The 16,483-nt window shown below is 36.2% G+C and overlaps 1 protein-coding gene across 3 annotated transcripts in view; it reads left to right on the top strand.

Moving 5' to 3' along the window:
• Positions 1-1,009: 1,009 nt before the first annotated feature.
• UNC79 (unc-79 subunit of NALCN channel complex) overlaps positions 1,010-16,483 on the top strand; it is a 161,654-nt gene continuing 146,180 nt past the window's right edge. Inside the window, exons 1-4 of one of the 3 annotated variants that reach the window (XM_087813828.1) lie at positions 1,010-1,112; positions 1,831-1,951; positions 8,615-8,919; positions 12,295-12,465. In XM_087813828.1, the coding sequence (XP_087669954.1) occupies positions 1,010-1,112; positions 1,831-1,951; positions 8,615-8,919; positions 12,295-12,465 (700 nt within the window). Of the gene's footprint in view, positions 1,113-1,830; positions 1,952-8,614; positions 8,920-12,294; positions 12,466-16,483 lie in introns of those variants that run through there. The other 2 variants (XM_087813833.1, XM_087813832.1) reach the window with 2 other exon arrangements.

The following is a 16,483-nucleotide window of genomic DNA, read 5'->3' as shown; positions in this document are numbered from 1 at the left end:
TTATTTTATTTTATTTTTTAAATATGTTTTTATTGATTGCAGAGAGAGGAAAGGAGAGGGAGAGAGAGATAGAAACATCTATGATGAGTCATTGATCGGCTGCCTCCTGCACGCCCCCTACTGGGGTTGGAGCCTGCGACTCGGGCATGTGTCCTAACCGGAAATCGAACCGTGACCTCCTGGTTCATAGGTCGATGCTCAACCACTGGGCTGGGCTGTAATTGAAACATTTTAAAGTATCACTTATTTTTACCTTATCTCAAGAAAAAAGTCATTTACAACCAGCCACTTATAGGGTTAATTGAGACAATGAATATAACCTTGTTGCTTTCTTTAGAGGTGATGTGCTATATACACACTCAAGGTATTATCTGCAATCTAGACATTTTTGTAGGAAAGTACTAACCATATTATGGAAATATGTAGGTATTCGGAGAGAGAAAAGGACAATCTGATAAATGGTATATGTGGGATTTAGAATCAGTGAATAATAACAGCTGAAAATTGCTTTAATGTCATGCACCGAACACCTTCTGTCTGCATATTGACTACATTTCAGAATCGGATTCTAGAGTATGTCACAGTGGAAAGAGCGCTGGATGGGAGTGAAGGTTTTTTAAGTTCTAGTCTAGCTCTGCCACTAATGACCTAATGTGCCTGATTTTCCCATATTCAAAATGAAATGGTTCTGGGAAAATGTCATTAAGGCCCTTCCAGTTCTGATATGTCATCATTCTGTGATTCTACATCCTGTGCCTATCAAAAGCATTCTGACGTGTTTTAAGTTACTTAAGCCAGAATTTCAGTTAGAGCTCATCCAGGAGCCTATTTCCGTGGGCTGTTGGGAACAGCACAGCCTTGCTTCTCCAGGACTTGATATGTCTTCTGTTAACTGCTGACAGTGAGCCATGCCACCTAAAAGGCTCCCTTGGTAGCCTTAAAGATTGAAAGGACAAATGGACAGTGTTGAGAGCTCTGTGGAAGAGGAGACCTGGAGACGTTGATCATCATGGCCCCTTGGGATTTGCAAAGAGGAATGACTAGAACTGGGCCATTCACTGCAGCCAGGTCAAAGGTCAGGTCAGGAATGTGGACAATGCTGGTGACTCCAGGTAGGTCTAGGAGGGTAAATAAACCTATTTAGTCCCTCCTGAGTCTTGAGAAGATCTGGGCAGCCAAGCTCCGAAAGCTTAGGAAGCCTTCTATTTCTGAAATGTCTTGGAAGGAAAATGTGACATTCATTTTTTTATATTATCACCCAAACATTGTATTCTTACTTGATACTAAATTAATCCATTCTTAGTATTCTTGCAGTTCAAACATTTGCTAAGCACACTTTTATGATCACTTGCTGAGTTAAAAGTCTGGTTTCAACTGATGCCATTGGGCAATGGACTCCCTTTATTTTAGGATTTTTAGAGTGTTGTTGAAAGATCTTTGAGTTTTTTCATCCAGTTTCAGTTAAGTAATATTAAATATAGTTCTCTGGTAGCAGAGATCTTTATTATTTTGCTAAAAATAAGCTAACTTGGGGGTGATTATAAAATAATTTGGAGTACTGCCTTTCTTAGTGATAAAAAAAGTAATGGATAATTTGTGAAAAGGATATTAAACTAGATAACTAAAAATAATTTTGGGTGCTGAATACAATTAGAAGAAATTTAAGTTCTTTTATAATTGTTTCTGTCATGGAATTCCAGCAAAAATTTACATATTTTTCTTAAAATACTGATTAAATTTCATTAAAAACAGCAACAGCTGTATATCGTATACATAGTACAAGATGATTCTTCTTGTTTTTTGTTTTTGTTTTGTTTTGCTTCTATCTAGTTGCTTCCAAGATCCGGTACTTACAGGAATATCATAACCGGGTTCTCCACAACATTTACCCTGTACCTTCAGGAACAGATATTGCAAACACCCTGAAATACTTTTCTCAGACCTTGTTAAGGTAAGCTTTAAAATATCCTCTACTTTGAGACAATTATTAGGTAGGACTGCTGAATTGATTGGGATCTAAATTTTGATTGAACTGAAAGTTTTGAAGGGCCTTATGTTTCCTAGTGCTCTGCCAGAAGAGTCTGGACTCCAGTTCTCTGGGTGTCTATAGCAAATCCGATCATAGAACTGAGTGGGGGAAAAAAAGTTGCAAGGTTCCTGCCTCCTTTCCTCAGTTGAATGTCTTATCAAGGGATTTATACAGTGATAAAAGTTATATGTCTGGCAGTAACATAGAGTAGGATTAAAATTAAGAATAGGAAGTACTTATAGTCTTAAAGAAAATCAGAATTATGTAGCATTTGAGGGTCATCAGTGGTAATTCGTATTTCTTGAAGTGTAATGTATGGCAATAACAATTATTTTTAATCTGTGTAACACTTCAAGTGTTCAACATCCTTTACAATTGATACAGAAATTCTCTAGAGGACCAGGAAGCAAAACCAAATACTGTCTGTTTTTACTGTAGCATAGAGACAGGAGGGACCTATCTGCTTCACAGTTCTCACTGGGGAAAAACCAGAGACCATGGGACTTTGAAGGAAAGGCTCAATTGTTTGGGAAATAACATCTGAGAAGTGAGAGGAACACCTTACTTTTCCACTGAATTCTAAGGCTTAGCTCTTCCGTTGTTACCATGATCTTGCTCCAAATCTGATTTTGGAAATACATAGAGTTGACTTGCTACTGTCTCTTTAACTATATAACAACAAAAATCTTGTGAGGTAGGTTTTAGGTAAGGAAAGAACACCAATTTGGAATGACTGTAGGTGGCACTGGAATTTACTGTGGTCTAAGGCTTTGCGTGGTGAATGCTTTGTAGATGGAAGCTTCATGCAGTCAGGTCAGTCACTAGTCTTCTGCAGTTCCGCTGTCTCTTTGTTCTTACTCTTTGGAATATCTTTTCTTCTTTAGAACGCTGAGTGTCCCTGTTCTGTGTTAAAGGGATTCTGTTTATCAGATTCATAGATTTCATACTTGTATAGTAAATTTAGGACCTTGTTATAGGGTATTTCCCTTCTTTTCAAACTGCAGTGGAATAATTAGTTCAGTTTTCATAGTAATAACCGTAAGTTTATACAGCACGGGATCTGATTCTGTCCTCTGGAATTCTCCTTTTGTCCTTGAGGTCAGTGTTCTCAACGGGAAACACTTTGCTTTATCACAAATTCGGAAAGTTCTTGAACTGAGAGGCACTTCTCAGGAAGAAGCAAATTCTGAATTATATTTGCAAAGAAACTGTGACATCCTAGTTGGCGCTTGGAAACTTACTGCTTAGGTCTTAGTCATTGTGCCAGAATGTTAAGAAATTTAGGGTACTGAAGTCATGTTTGCAAGGCATGAAGGTTCTGTTTTCTTGAGCAATGGGTCATTAGAATATGATCATGGGTGATAGCATTTTAATGGTCAAACCCTGGTATTAAGGTACTTTGTTCAAGTGGCTGTTGGAGAAGATTCTATGTGATTAAGCTGAGTCCATTTTCAAAGGGAGACATCAACAGCTACTACTACTGATAATACTAACAACAGCTATCATTATCTTAGTAATATTGTATAGTAATAATAGTAATTATATGTCTCAAGCACTGTTCTAAGCACCTTACACGTGTCATCTCATTTAATCCTTTATAATTCTATGAAATAAGTGTACTATTACACCCATTTTACACATAGTGAAACTAAAGTATAGGGTGCTTAAGTTAGTCAGAGGTACATATCTAGTAAGTGTTGGAACCAGGATTTGACCCTGGTGGTGCTAACCCACAGCAGACGCTCTCAACAGTTATGCTATACTGCTTCTCCTTAGCACTACTAGCTGTCATAGTACAGGGACACTTCTTTTAGTAATTGGTTTGGCCTTTGGGAATGCTGGCATCCATTAAGAGTCCATAGAGTAGTTCGGGCTCTCTTCGAGCTTAAGGTAAGAAAAGAAGTGCTTAGTGCAAAGATTTATCATCTGTTTGGAAGTTAAATTGAACTTACTGGAGGTGATGTGGACAGTATTTCAATCCCCAGGTGCTTTAGCTTTATCTTCCATTAGGCCATTCATTGTGGACAGCAGGTCAGAGCAGAGCTGACAGCCTGTAGGTCAAGAGCGTGCACACGGAGTGGGAGGAAGGAAGAAGCACTGAGCAGTGTAATGTGTCTCTGGTTGGGCTTCAGTGCTTACAGATTCAACTCCTGGGCTGAGCCCAGCATTTTCTTTCTTCTTTTTTCCTACCTCAGTTTTTTTTTTTTTTTTTTTAAGCTCTTTCATCTCTTTTGTTTACTGGAAATACAGAACTTACAACTATTGTCCTATATATTGGAACAAGTTCTGATCACTTTTGCTGTTGGTATATATACCATAGCAATCATACTCATGTTTCTTTCTTTATGCTCTTAGAAAGTTCGAGACAAATAGAATGGAGTAGGCATTTGGTATCCAAGGTTATTAACAGTAAGATTTTCTACTTAAAACCGAGATGGTTCCTTTTACATTTTACATAATTAAAGAAAAACTTTCTAATTACAGTTTACATTCAATATTATTTTGTATTAGTTTCAGGTGTGTCATAGCGGTTAGACAGTCATAGGTTTTTATATAACTTTTATATTCAGAAGCACTTCTTGCTTTCAGAATTCAGATTCTTGGAAGGAAATAAGAAGAAAGAATTAGAGATGAATTCTCATGGAGTAACCCTCTGTCTTTCTATTTGGGTCTTCTCAAGGATGTTAAAATTATTATTATTTTGGTTAAAATATGCAACTTGAAGTCCCAGTAGCTTCATTTGAGTCAGAATAACATTTTTAGAGTCCTCTGATATTCATGCATGCATAGAACTCTCATTGATTTTAGTAGAGTTTTATACGCATTTCCAAAGGCAGAGATTATCCTAGTTGTTTAACTTCAATTAATTTAATCCACAGGAGAGGAGAGATTATATTTAGCATAATTGACTAGATCAGCAGTTGAATAGTCTACATATGTCCACTTAGCTCATAATTAGACTCAAAACAGAGTTCATGGAAGTTCCCTAAACTCTAGGTTAGTGGAAGGTGAGTCCCGTGTATTACTCAGTTTGCTAGCCCTTGAGCCTAGTGCAGTGTTTGGTCCTTAGAAGATCAGTAAATGTTTTTTGAATTGAGTTGACTTTAGTTCAGATTTCACCTGTTGCAGGAACCCTTTTAGAGCATTTACTTCATCTAGCAGTGACCTTGGGTCCTGGGTAAAGTTTCATCTGAATACTGAGTTGTACTGATTTTAATTTAGTAGGAACCTAAGTGTAGGAATGGACACACAGTTTGCACACTTTAGGGCTTAGCTATTTTGTTTGCTTGTAGTATTAGAAGCAACTATGAAGATCATCTAGTTTAATCCCCCCTCACCGCTACCAGAGGTGTCTGTGCATTTTATATTAGAAGCATTCTGGGCCATGTTTTAAATACTTCAGGCCTTCTTTAAGAATCTTGCCTTTTACTTGGCAGAACATTTAAAGGTTTCCAGTCTTCCTGTGTCAAACATTCTTTTAGAACCTCTTCCCCCAGATATCTCTTCTTGTGCCTTTCAAGCTGGTAGCATATAACATCTTTTAAAAAATCATTAAGTTTGGGGAAAATTACTTGCTGCTAACTCTTTAGAAAAAGTTTAATATGTTTTTAAAAGGGATTCTAGCCTCATTTCAATAATCTTAATTGAATTATAGTGTCTGATTACTTAGGAAGAGTATATAGACCTTCAAATTACTGACTTGAAGTCTACAGAGTAGCTTTAGAGCATAGCATGATCAGGGAAATTTTGTTTAGTGCATAAAGTCAACTCAAGTCAACATTCATAATCTTATAGAAAGTTTATTTTATGTATTAATTTTCTGTGCTATAAATACCTTGGGACAACTTCTCATCTTTACTAACACCCCCAGAGATCTTCTCTTGATTTCTCTTGATGTTGGAAGGAAATGCTTGAGAAAGAGGATCTCAGGAGGGAGAAGGAAAGGTGAGAAGTTGGCTGCTGGGTTGGACTCTTCTGAGCAGGGCGCTCTTAATATTCCTTTTGGTTGGATGTACGGACCTCTGGGAAAGAATTTCAAATGGGGAAGATGGTTTTATGATTTCCAAGTTAGACAGTTTGGTTGGGGAAATAAGTTTTTTCTCTGAATAAAATTCACAAAACATCATAAAATCACAATACATTGTACATTTATTCATGAGCCCTTCTTAAGTTTTTCCACAAAGAAAACATTTCCTTACATTGAAACATGAATGGTAATTTAAAGCTGGTTTCATGGAAAGCTCATCTTCAGCCATTTTTTTCTCAACCTCACCTACCTATTCAATCTGAAGAAAGTGGGGAAGGTCCACGGTCTCAGGGCCGGCGTCCCTCCCTCCCTGCACGTGTGAAGTCGCTGTGCTGCCACTTGGGAACGCCGCATATGCAGGAAGGGAAAAATATCAACGGAGCCTCCAAAGCTGATTTGCTCCTGTTTGTCAAATTATATCAAACTCTGGAAAAATGCAAATGTATATTTGAAAATATACTGTGCTATATTTCCCCCACCAAGGAAAAGTTTGATGAGAGCACTGTACTTAATCGAAAGGATAGCATTAATATATGATACAGAGAAAATTTTATTCTCAATGGCAAAATGTTTTTTTATACCACTTCTGTAAGATCTACATCTCGTAAATTTGAAAAGGTGCTTGTAGTAGGCTAAGTTAGGGCTGAAGTTTGGGAAAGAATATTTCTGATTTATATCCATTATGATTCTAAAGGTGTTTTCAGTGAGATAGAATCCTACAGGATTAAAATAGTTTTTTGGTGACTGGGCTTATTATCAAGAGTACATTTAAAGGTGGTACTTTTAGGGGTAATTGAATTATATGAGGAAAGTATAAAGTCTGATGGAAAATGATGGTATTTATATTAGATATAGGCAGGCAGGGGTAACTGGAATGTTGATATTATCCCATTGTAAAGTAGACGCTTACAAAGTTAAATACATCACACACACAAAAAGGTATATTAAATCCCTTTAAAAGTTAAAAAATACACTAAATCTTAAGTTACTTATTGCTAAGAAGTATTACATAACTATTCTGAAATTATCTTTATTATTAATTGTTTTTCCCTGGACATTGGGTAACAGAAGACAAAGGAAATCGAGGTAAATTAGGCACATGGAAAATAAAAAGCATGTAGTCATTTTTCTTACATTGTAACATATTTTGCACTAAGAGTAAATAAAAATAAATGTAAATTTGGAATAGCAAGCATGCTTGACACTAACCAATTCTTCACCCCACTGTAAAATTGTAAATGTAATATCATTAACTAAGAACTTAGTAATGTTTGATTCACATAGAATAAGTGTAAAACAAGGTTATTTTTATGTAATGAAACATTTATAAATTGTTATCTATTTTGATTAACATATAAAGCACGTTGTAAGTGCAGCAGATTTATCATTATAATGTATAGCTGTTGTCTTTAATGATAAATAGTATAACCTCATTTAAAAAACCTAAACATTTGGCTATGCAGTCATTTCTCCTATTTTTAAATTAACAACTTTTCTTCTTTGCTTTTACTAAAAGGTTTTTATTTTAAAATGAAGGCTTGAAAAAAAAGCCAGTTTATTTTTAGAATTTATTTTTATTCCCCTTAAACTTTTTTTAACTTTCTAAATTATCTTTCCTCTAGTTTTTAGTGAGTTTTGTTGAATAATAACGTAAGTAGCAGCAGTAATATATGAGATCTTATTGTATGATATACAGCTACATGGCAGATACTGCTTGCTTAGTCTTTAGAATTTTGAAGGTAACTATTTAATAAACCACTGTTTGTATTCATAAAATAAAATGTTTCCTCCCCAACATGCAAAATTAAAAACACACACATAAATAACCATTATCATTAGTTCACAAACATATGCTACTGACCATCTAATATATATTATTTTACAGCTTTTCCAATGTAGTTTAGCTAACATTTTAGAAATATGTATTATTTCTAAATTCATATGCCTGTTTAAACTTCATTATCTCAAATGATACTGACAGAATGTCATGAAACAGTATCATAATATACATATAGACATTATTTTGATGCAATAAACATGTGATTTTTAAGACTTTCTTAATAAACACACATGTTTATTCTTTGCTAAAACATGTTTCTGCAAGTGCCATACCTATATTTTGCAAGTTTTATTTACCTGATTAAGACAATCTTGTTGAAAACTTCCTTTCCTTTGAAAGCTCCTTTTAATTAAGAATAGAAGCCCTAACTTGTTAGACAAAAGCCATTGTTTTTCCTTTCAGGAAACTTCTTCACCAGATCGATAAACTGTAAAACATGGGTTTGGCACTGAAACATGCATTTTTATATTTTTGCTCCTTACTAACCAGATAACACATGAGATGCAATGCAACTTTCACAAAATAGACCTTGCATTATTGGTATCTGAGCACAAAGCTGTGTGACCTGTACTAGATTTGCAGATGCCCCTGGTGTGGCAATTGCATCTTATGTGGGCTATATCTGGTGTTTTATTATTTGTTTTAGAGTGTCATTTCAATGTAATGTGCTGTTCTTTGTGTCTTTGTTGTCTCTTTTTTTTCTTTGTCCCCCCAACAGCATTTTGTCCCGCACAGGGAAGAAGGAAAGCCAAGATGCCTCCAATTTGACAGTGCCCATGACCATGTGTCTTTTTCCTGTGCCATTCCCACTCACCCCATCTCTAAGACCGCAGGTCAGTTCCATCAACCCTACTGTTACTCGCTCCCTCCTTTACAGCGTCCTGCGAGATGCTCCCTCTGAACGTGGCCTGCAAAGTCGTGATGCTCACTTGTCAGACTACCCTTCTTTGGACTATCAAGGCCTCTACGTGACTTTGGTGACTCTCCTGGATCTAGTTCCTTTACTACAGCATGGCCAACACGGTGAGCATTTTATCGAAAACTTTGAAAATGTAAATGCATGTTTATGGAAGCTGGAGATTGTTGTTATTGGAATAAATTGCTTGAAAGATCTTTGTTTGGCTAAAACCTTTCTTACATTGAAACATAATTATGGTGTTTTCCATCCTAGCATTTTGCTGTGGCCAGAGGGATGTTATCGAAGTGGGCCTGATTTGGGGGGGAATGGGTTGGGGAAAGGAGGAAGACTCTAACAGGAACGTATTTCTTCTCCCATGATCTGCTTATCATGGAGACTTGTTGAAATGATTTGGGAGCTAAGGCTTAAAAATTTGCCCTCCTGAAAATATAAGAGGTGGAGCTTGAAGAGCAGGTCCAATGCACTGACTTAATTCTGTCACTTTTGTGGGGCAAATCACAGAATCTCTCTGAGACTTATTTTTCCTTTCTTTACACCCAGGAGATTAGATAAGAAGAAATCTCTAAAAACAAAGAAAAAGAAATCTCTAAGAAGTATTCCAAATTTAACTAACAATTAATAGTTAATTACAAAATGTTGGCTGAGCGGTCCAGTGTCTATGTGCTGTATACAGGGTGCCTTAGGGCAGAAGCTGGAGAGCATGCTTCCTAACTCTTCCCCTTTCTACTGGGTGTCCTTAGGCAAGTTCCTTAGCTTGCTTGCTTACCAAATTCTTCTAATGCATAAAAAGGAGTGCAGTAATATCTACTGCTTAACTATTCAGTATTGTATTTGGGCGAATCAAATGGAAAACCATATAGTAAGAAAAGGGATTTTTGCAGAAAATGAACTTTTAAAACATCAATTGTCTTAACTTGAAAGCACTGAGAATCTGGTTTCTGGGAGGATTATAACCAAAATTTCACTGTACAGAAATACTGGAATTTGGGAACTGCATGGGTGGTGAGGGCTTATTTTGCCTTTTAGTTATGACTAACTCTCCTAAGAAAATGCTTAATGATTTATTTAGTAAGATGTGTTCCTAGTTAAAAAAATATTTTTTAAATCTACTTTCATAAAAATGATGAAATAATGATTATTGAATTTGTTTTTGCTTATATTTACATTCTGTATTGTAGTGAATATAAAAAATGGAGAAATTTATAAATTTGCTTATCATATAATTTTGTAGCTGTTTTAAGCCTAGTCACTTTTATTGTGATTCTATCCTATCTCAGAACTTAAGGGAGAAGCCCTTTTGAACATAAGGCGACCAGAGCTTACTGTGGTGGTGAGCTCGTCAGTGCTTTCCTTTGTGTCTCCAGTCCTTCGGTCATCGTGGACCTGTCTGGTCCTGGGCTGGGCCACTGTGTTAGGCAGCTCTTCTTTGTCTGTAAAGCCCCTTGATTAAGATAAAAACATTCAGTTTGGTAACTTACAACTCATTTAATTGCTATTAATGTGTAAATTATGACAATTTCAACCGGGATGTTTTGTATTTTTGCTTTTATACCCACAGCTATTTTGTGACTTTTCACTGTTATCTCTATACTATGCTCTTGTTCTGCATAACAGAGCTTGGAAGATAGGGGAAAACTCACTAGACCATCCCTTAGAGGTTAAAAAGTACAGCGTTGTTTCTCTAAGCGTGATCCGAACAACATCAGAATCACTGAGGGAGCTTGGACCATGGAATTCTGGGCCCCAAGCTGGTGCTTCTGAGTAAGAATCACCACATTTTTAAACTAGCTCTCTGGGTGATTCTTTTGTATACCAAGTTTGAGAACATAGGGCTAGAGGCTGCGTCCACACATGGAGCAGTGCAGTGTCCCTGGAAGAGTCCCATTTTTATCTCAGTTCAGCAGCTAACTCTTAGGAAATTTTGGACAATCACTTCTTTTCCCTGGGCCTTAGTTTCTGCATATGAAGAATATTCCAGGTGGGCTCTCAGGCGCCTTTCTGTGCTTACAGAAGTTCTGTAAGTAGGCTAAAATGCAGCTGAGGTGTTTGTCATGCCTCGGTTAATTCTTAGTGAACCACCTGTGGATTTTCTGTTTCTTCATTTGGAGCCCAAGGTTGACTGACCCTGGTTCCCCAGTGTACAGTGTGGCCACATCTCTGTTGACAGTTGATTACTTGTTGAGAGGGTATATTAATTCTAATGAAAATCAGAAATAACAGGCATCAAAATATCACTAAGAAAGTAAATCTGCAAAAAAAAGTCGAATAGTTTTCTTTTATAATGGATATGAAAATGGTCAAAGTCTTTTTTGTCAAGTCTTGGCTGACGACCTATGTATTGGACAGTCCAGAATGATCGAAATACACACTCGGTGCAGTGGGATTTGGTCTACATGCATTCTAAAGCTAAATAGTTGTTTTTTCAAATGTGCTGTATTTTTACTCCTTGTGCAGGTAATAATTATAGTAAGAATATTAATATTAACAAAATGGCTAATATTTGTGGAGCGCACATTATGTATCATGTTAAGCACTTTACATTTATCTCATTTAAACCTCCTAACAATCCTTCTAATGAAGTGAGGTAGGTACTGTTCCTATCCCCATTTAAAAATGTTGATAGATTATTATCAGGTGGCACGTTCTTCTGTGATAATTGATAATTAAATGCACAGGGTCATGCAGCATCAGTTTACGGCTTCCTTTCTTTGGTGTGGCTGAATCCGCCGTTGTGCTGGAAGATACAAATTACTGCATTGCCCCAAACTCCAGATTGTAGTTTGGTTGATGGGGCAGAAATAGCCTAGTTTTATTTCAAATCCTGACCTTGCCTTTTCTAAAACTTCGTGTGATAAAATAATTTAACATCCTTGTGCCACCATTATTTTGTGTAATATGTAATGGAGGTAAGAATGCTGGAGGGATTTCAGGATTCATTATCACATGAATTTTAATTTATGAAGTTGAGGAGTGCTATGAATACCAAGTATTACTAAACATTGTTAAAGCATTGAGGAAAAGCCCATGTAATAGGTATTTATGTATCTTTTTTTTTTTTAAAATATATTGATTTCAGAGAGAGGAAGGGAGAGGGAGAGAGAGAGAGAAACATCAGTGATGAGAGAGTCATTGATCGGCTGCCTCCTGCACACCCCTGACTGGGGATGGAGCCCACAACCCGGGCCTGTGCCCTGACTGGGCATTGAACCCGGATCTCCTTGGATCCTAGGTTGATGCTCTACTGCTGAGCCACGCTGGCTGGGCTATTTATATATCTTAATGCAGTTATTCATTAGACATTTAATGAGCAAATGCTTTATACTCACTATTCTGAGTAGTATGTTTCAGAACTCTTAATAGGAAGAGAACAATAGTTACTTATCATTTAAACCTGTTCATAAAAACTTAGAATGTATAACTAGCATATTTTGTTAAATGGCAAAATATTCAGTGACCGATTACTCAATTTTCTTTTGTAGATCTTGGACAGTCGATATTTTATACAACCACATGTTTGCTACCCTTTCTCAATGATGATATTCTGAGTACTTTGCCCTACACGATGATATCAACGTTAGCTACCTTCCCTCCATTTCTGCACAAGGATATTATTGAATATCTTAGCACATCTTTTCTACCAATGGCTATATGTAAGTTCCATCTTACCTAATACTAGATTATTTTTATATATTGTACAAGTGGAAATTGCTTTTGCTGTTTGAGGCTGTAGATTTTCAAGATTATAATGAAATCACTTGCTATGGACATGTGCTGTGATTTAAGTGCAATCATTTCGGCATGAATATTATGATGAAAACCAAAGATATGGAAGATGATTATACCTTACAATTGTTTTGTTCACACAGTTTGATCTTATGCAGTTGGAAGAAAGAACATGTAATGGCACAGTCTATATTTCCTAAATATAAATTATGGTATATTTTGCCCCTTGAGGAAAAAAGGTGGAGAGAGTGTTGCCTCAGATGTAGAAATTGTTCTCTTTTGTATTTGAAGGCTGTGAGGTGTAATGGGAAGAGCAGTAGATAGTGTCAGGATATGTAGATTCTAGGCTCAGCTCTGTCCACAATCTGCTGTGTGATGTGCAGCTCACATAGCTGAAGCAACATCTCCAGAGTGACAACAGCATCAGCTTTCTGTCACAGGAGTGTTGTGATGGTAGTGAATCAGACTTTATGAAAACACTTTGACAACAGCTAAGGCTTGAGACTCACGTGCAAGGTACTGTTAGAAACATAGAACTGATTTGAATTCTATTTCACTATTTTAGACTTAATTCTTCAGGCTTTCCAGACCTGAGAGCAGAGAAAAAAATAAATCGGGTTGTGGCTTTTATGATCAAAATCCCCCTAAAATTGTTTTTATAGAAATGGATTACGAATTATCTGTGTTGCAGTGAATAATCTGAAAAGATTATGGTTTGAGGACTCAAATAGATTTTGATTCAAATCCTAACTCTACTACCAACTAGCTGTGTGACCTTAGGCAAGTTAATTAACCTTTCTGTTTCTTACCTATAAAATGGAATAATAATAATAATAGCTGCCTCATGGGGTCGTTGTGATAATTGAGATGATGATTACCCTAGAACATTGGTAAGGTGCCAGCACAATGCTTAGTGTTTAATAAGTGTTAGTGTATGTCCCTCCTTCCCACAACTCTTGTTCTATAAAAATACCTTTATTGGTCATATTCAATTCCTAGTGATCATTTTTCACCATTTTAATGTTAGGTACTTATGATCTTATTAAAGTTGTTACTCTGTAAATATATTTACACATTTTACGTATTTTACAAACAAGTTTAACTTTAGCTATGGAATTATAATTTTCATGTCTTTTAAGCAAGGAGTCTGACTTTCCTAAATTACGTAGTGATTCAAAAAAATTAGCAGACTGATCATACCAGCCTTAGAATTGGATAGCCATTTAAAAAGAATAAATATGTTAACTGTTAAACTTAGGCACAGGAATTTTTTTTTTTTTTTGAACAATAGCAGGTGAGACTATATCTTTGTAATAATGAATCTAATTCATTGTATTCCTACTTTTTAGGAATAAGTTGTTAATTTTAGGAGAGGCATTGAGTGTGTCAGGCCTCTGCAGTTATACTTAGACTAATCAGGCATTGGGACGGGTGGCAATTTGTTCTTTTTTTTTTTTTAATATATATATCTTTATTGATCTCAGAGAGAGGGAGAGAGAGGGAGAGTTTGATGCTCAGCTGCTGGGCGACACTGGCAGGGCATGGCAGTTTGTTCTTCATCTGTGATTAATTTCTACTTACTTAGAAACACAGACCCCCGAACATGCCGTGCAGTCACACTGAAATTCTAACTTATTTAAATGTGTGAACTGTGGCAACTGAGGAGGGCAAAATGGTAAATTTAGTTTACAACATGCGTGTGAATTTTAGTGCTTATTTGTGGAGTCACTTGGTGTTCAGTTAACAGTATGAACAAGTTGCTTGTGTCTCTGAGATTCCATTTTTATCAACTGGAAAGGAGGGCTTTGGGAAAAATGTTCAATCTCTAAGGGTATTTCTGGCGTTAATAATCTAGGTTAAATAAGATCAATCTTATTTGATGTAAGAGGCGCATATCTTCTGCAAACCCAGTCGTTGATCTGATTCATTTATTTTGTTGCTCTGGTTTTAGTTGTTTAGTTCTGACTTTCATTTCTCTTCACCATTCCTATGGTTCAATAGTACCCAATCTTTGTCATCTTTTAATTTTTGAAAACTAAATCATAGTACTAACCTTAAAGCCTATTGTATTAAATGATTCATGTGTTTCTTTGTACTTGTTCCTTTACAAGGTAGGTACAAAGACATAGACCCAAAGATTGGGGGGATCAGGTTCTAGATTAATCATGTTAAAAGGAACCGATGTGAAAATATGTGTCTGTTGCTTGTATCCATGTTGTTTCTATTTTTGGAAGTTGTTTCAGTGTCTAGAAATTCTGACTGAAACGAGAGAGGAGCGTTTAACTTCTTCCAGAATATTTTTATTTCAGTACTGAGATGTTAGGATGAAGGATGTTGCATTTTTTGAGTACTTGATAAAGTCTTTAAAACGAGAAGGCTTTTTTCTCTTTGGTATGGTGTTTGCAAGATCAAATGTAAAACATGGGCAGTTTTTCAGGTATTGTATAATTACATCATTAAGGGCCTAGAAGATGCTGTTCTGAGCCCTAAAGTGGGTCTGCTGAGGTAGCACAGCTCTTTCAGTTTAATTAAGGGCCATCCATGGATATCAGTTGTCCTTCATGTCATTTTTGTCAATAAACCAAGTACTGTGCTTCTATTTTAAATAAGTTCTTTGGCGGTACCACAGAGCAAACTACAGTTTATTATAAAGACTTCCTTTTACATAACCTTTTCTAACTCCTTCCATAAATAAGATATACTTCTTTTTATCCCAAGTTTGTGCAGTAGGTTTTGTTTATAAAGAAAATATTAAGGAGTTCCTGAGAATTGAAAAAGCCATTTGCATTTCACCATGGAAATCTCTTTTTTCAATAAAGAATATGTGATTTGTGGGCCAAATTGAAATATGGAAGCTGGGAAGAGAAGTTGGGAAGTTTGGCAGAGAAGAGAAAAAGCTGATCCCAAATGAACATTAATTGATGTAGGCTATGTTATTTCAAAGAAAATAATAAAGCTGAACAGTTATATCAGTTAAAGATGCTCCTAGTATACCTTGGTAGCCAGGACTGTGCAGTCTCATCTAGTTTCTTTTCTAAGTTAAATCCCCCCCCAAAGTCACATACCCTCAGAAAAAATAAATGTTTATTCAGATCTTTGCATTGACTTAAAAGAAATTGTCTCACTTAATTGAATACCTGGTTTCAGACCACTGGCCCTGGATCATTTTTGTTCTACTAACACTATAGAGGATGTGTGTTATGTTCCTATGATCTTCCAAAATCTAATAATTATATGCAAAAAAAAAAACCAGTAAAAAACAAACACAAGATATTGATGGTATTGAAATAATCTTTTATGGATAAAATCTGTTTTATTGGCTAATGATTGTTTTTATAAGGTCAGCCTTACTGTACTTTAAGGGTTTATTGTTGAATCAAGGGAAATGTTTTGGAAATAAAAATCCAGAAGAGCTGAATTGTCGTCCTTTGGCTATAGATCTCTTAACCTCATCAAACTTCAGTTTTCTTAGCTGTAAAATTGTGACTAACCATAACCTTCCCTGTCTACATCCCCTGTTTGTTGTGAAGATCATGAGATAATCTATAGGAATCGCCTTTGAATATTGCATGTTACCCAAGCGTATAAACAGACCAAACCCATAGTCTAATGACAGACCTGTCAAGTTCCATTGCAGCTAATTCCAGCATTCTGTTCAAATCCACGTGTTGTTCTGAAATGCTCTTATCTTAAATATTGCCTGAGATAAGGGATCATTCTCTGGGGCTTGGAATTTTCCCCCTAGAGTTTGTTGTGTCGTAACAGTAATTTTTATAACAGGTTTCAGGTGCACAATTCTACAACACATCATCTGTACACTGTGTTGTGTGGTCACCATCCCAAGTCAAGTCTCCATCCATCCCCATTTATTTCCCCTGTACCTTCCTCCCCCTCCTCCCACCCGCCCTCACCCCAGCAAATAGCTACCATATTGTATGGCACAGC

Source organism: Miniopterus natalensis, chromosome 1 (assembly GCF_054644295.1).
Source record: "Miniopterus natalensis isolate mMinNat1 chromosome 1, mMinNat1.hap1, whole genome shotgun sequence".
NCBI lineage: Eukaryota > Metazoa > Chordata > Mammalia > Chiroptera > Miniopteridae > Miniopterus > Miniopterus natalensis.
The sequence above is the reverse complement of the archived record's forward strand: the minus strand, read 5'-3'. Positions and strand labels throughout refer to the sequence as shown.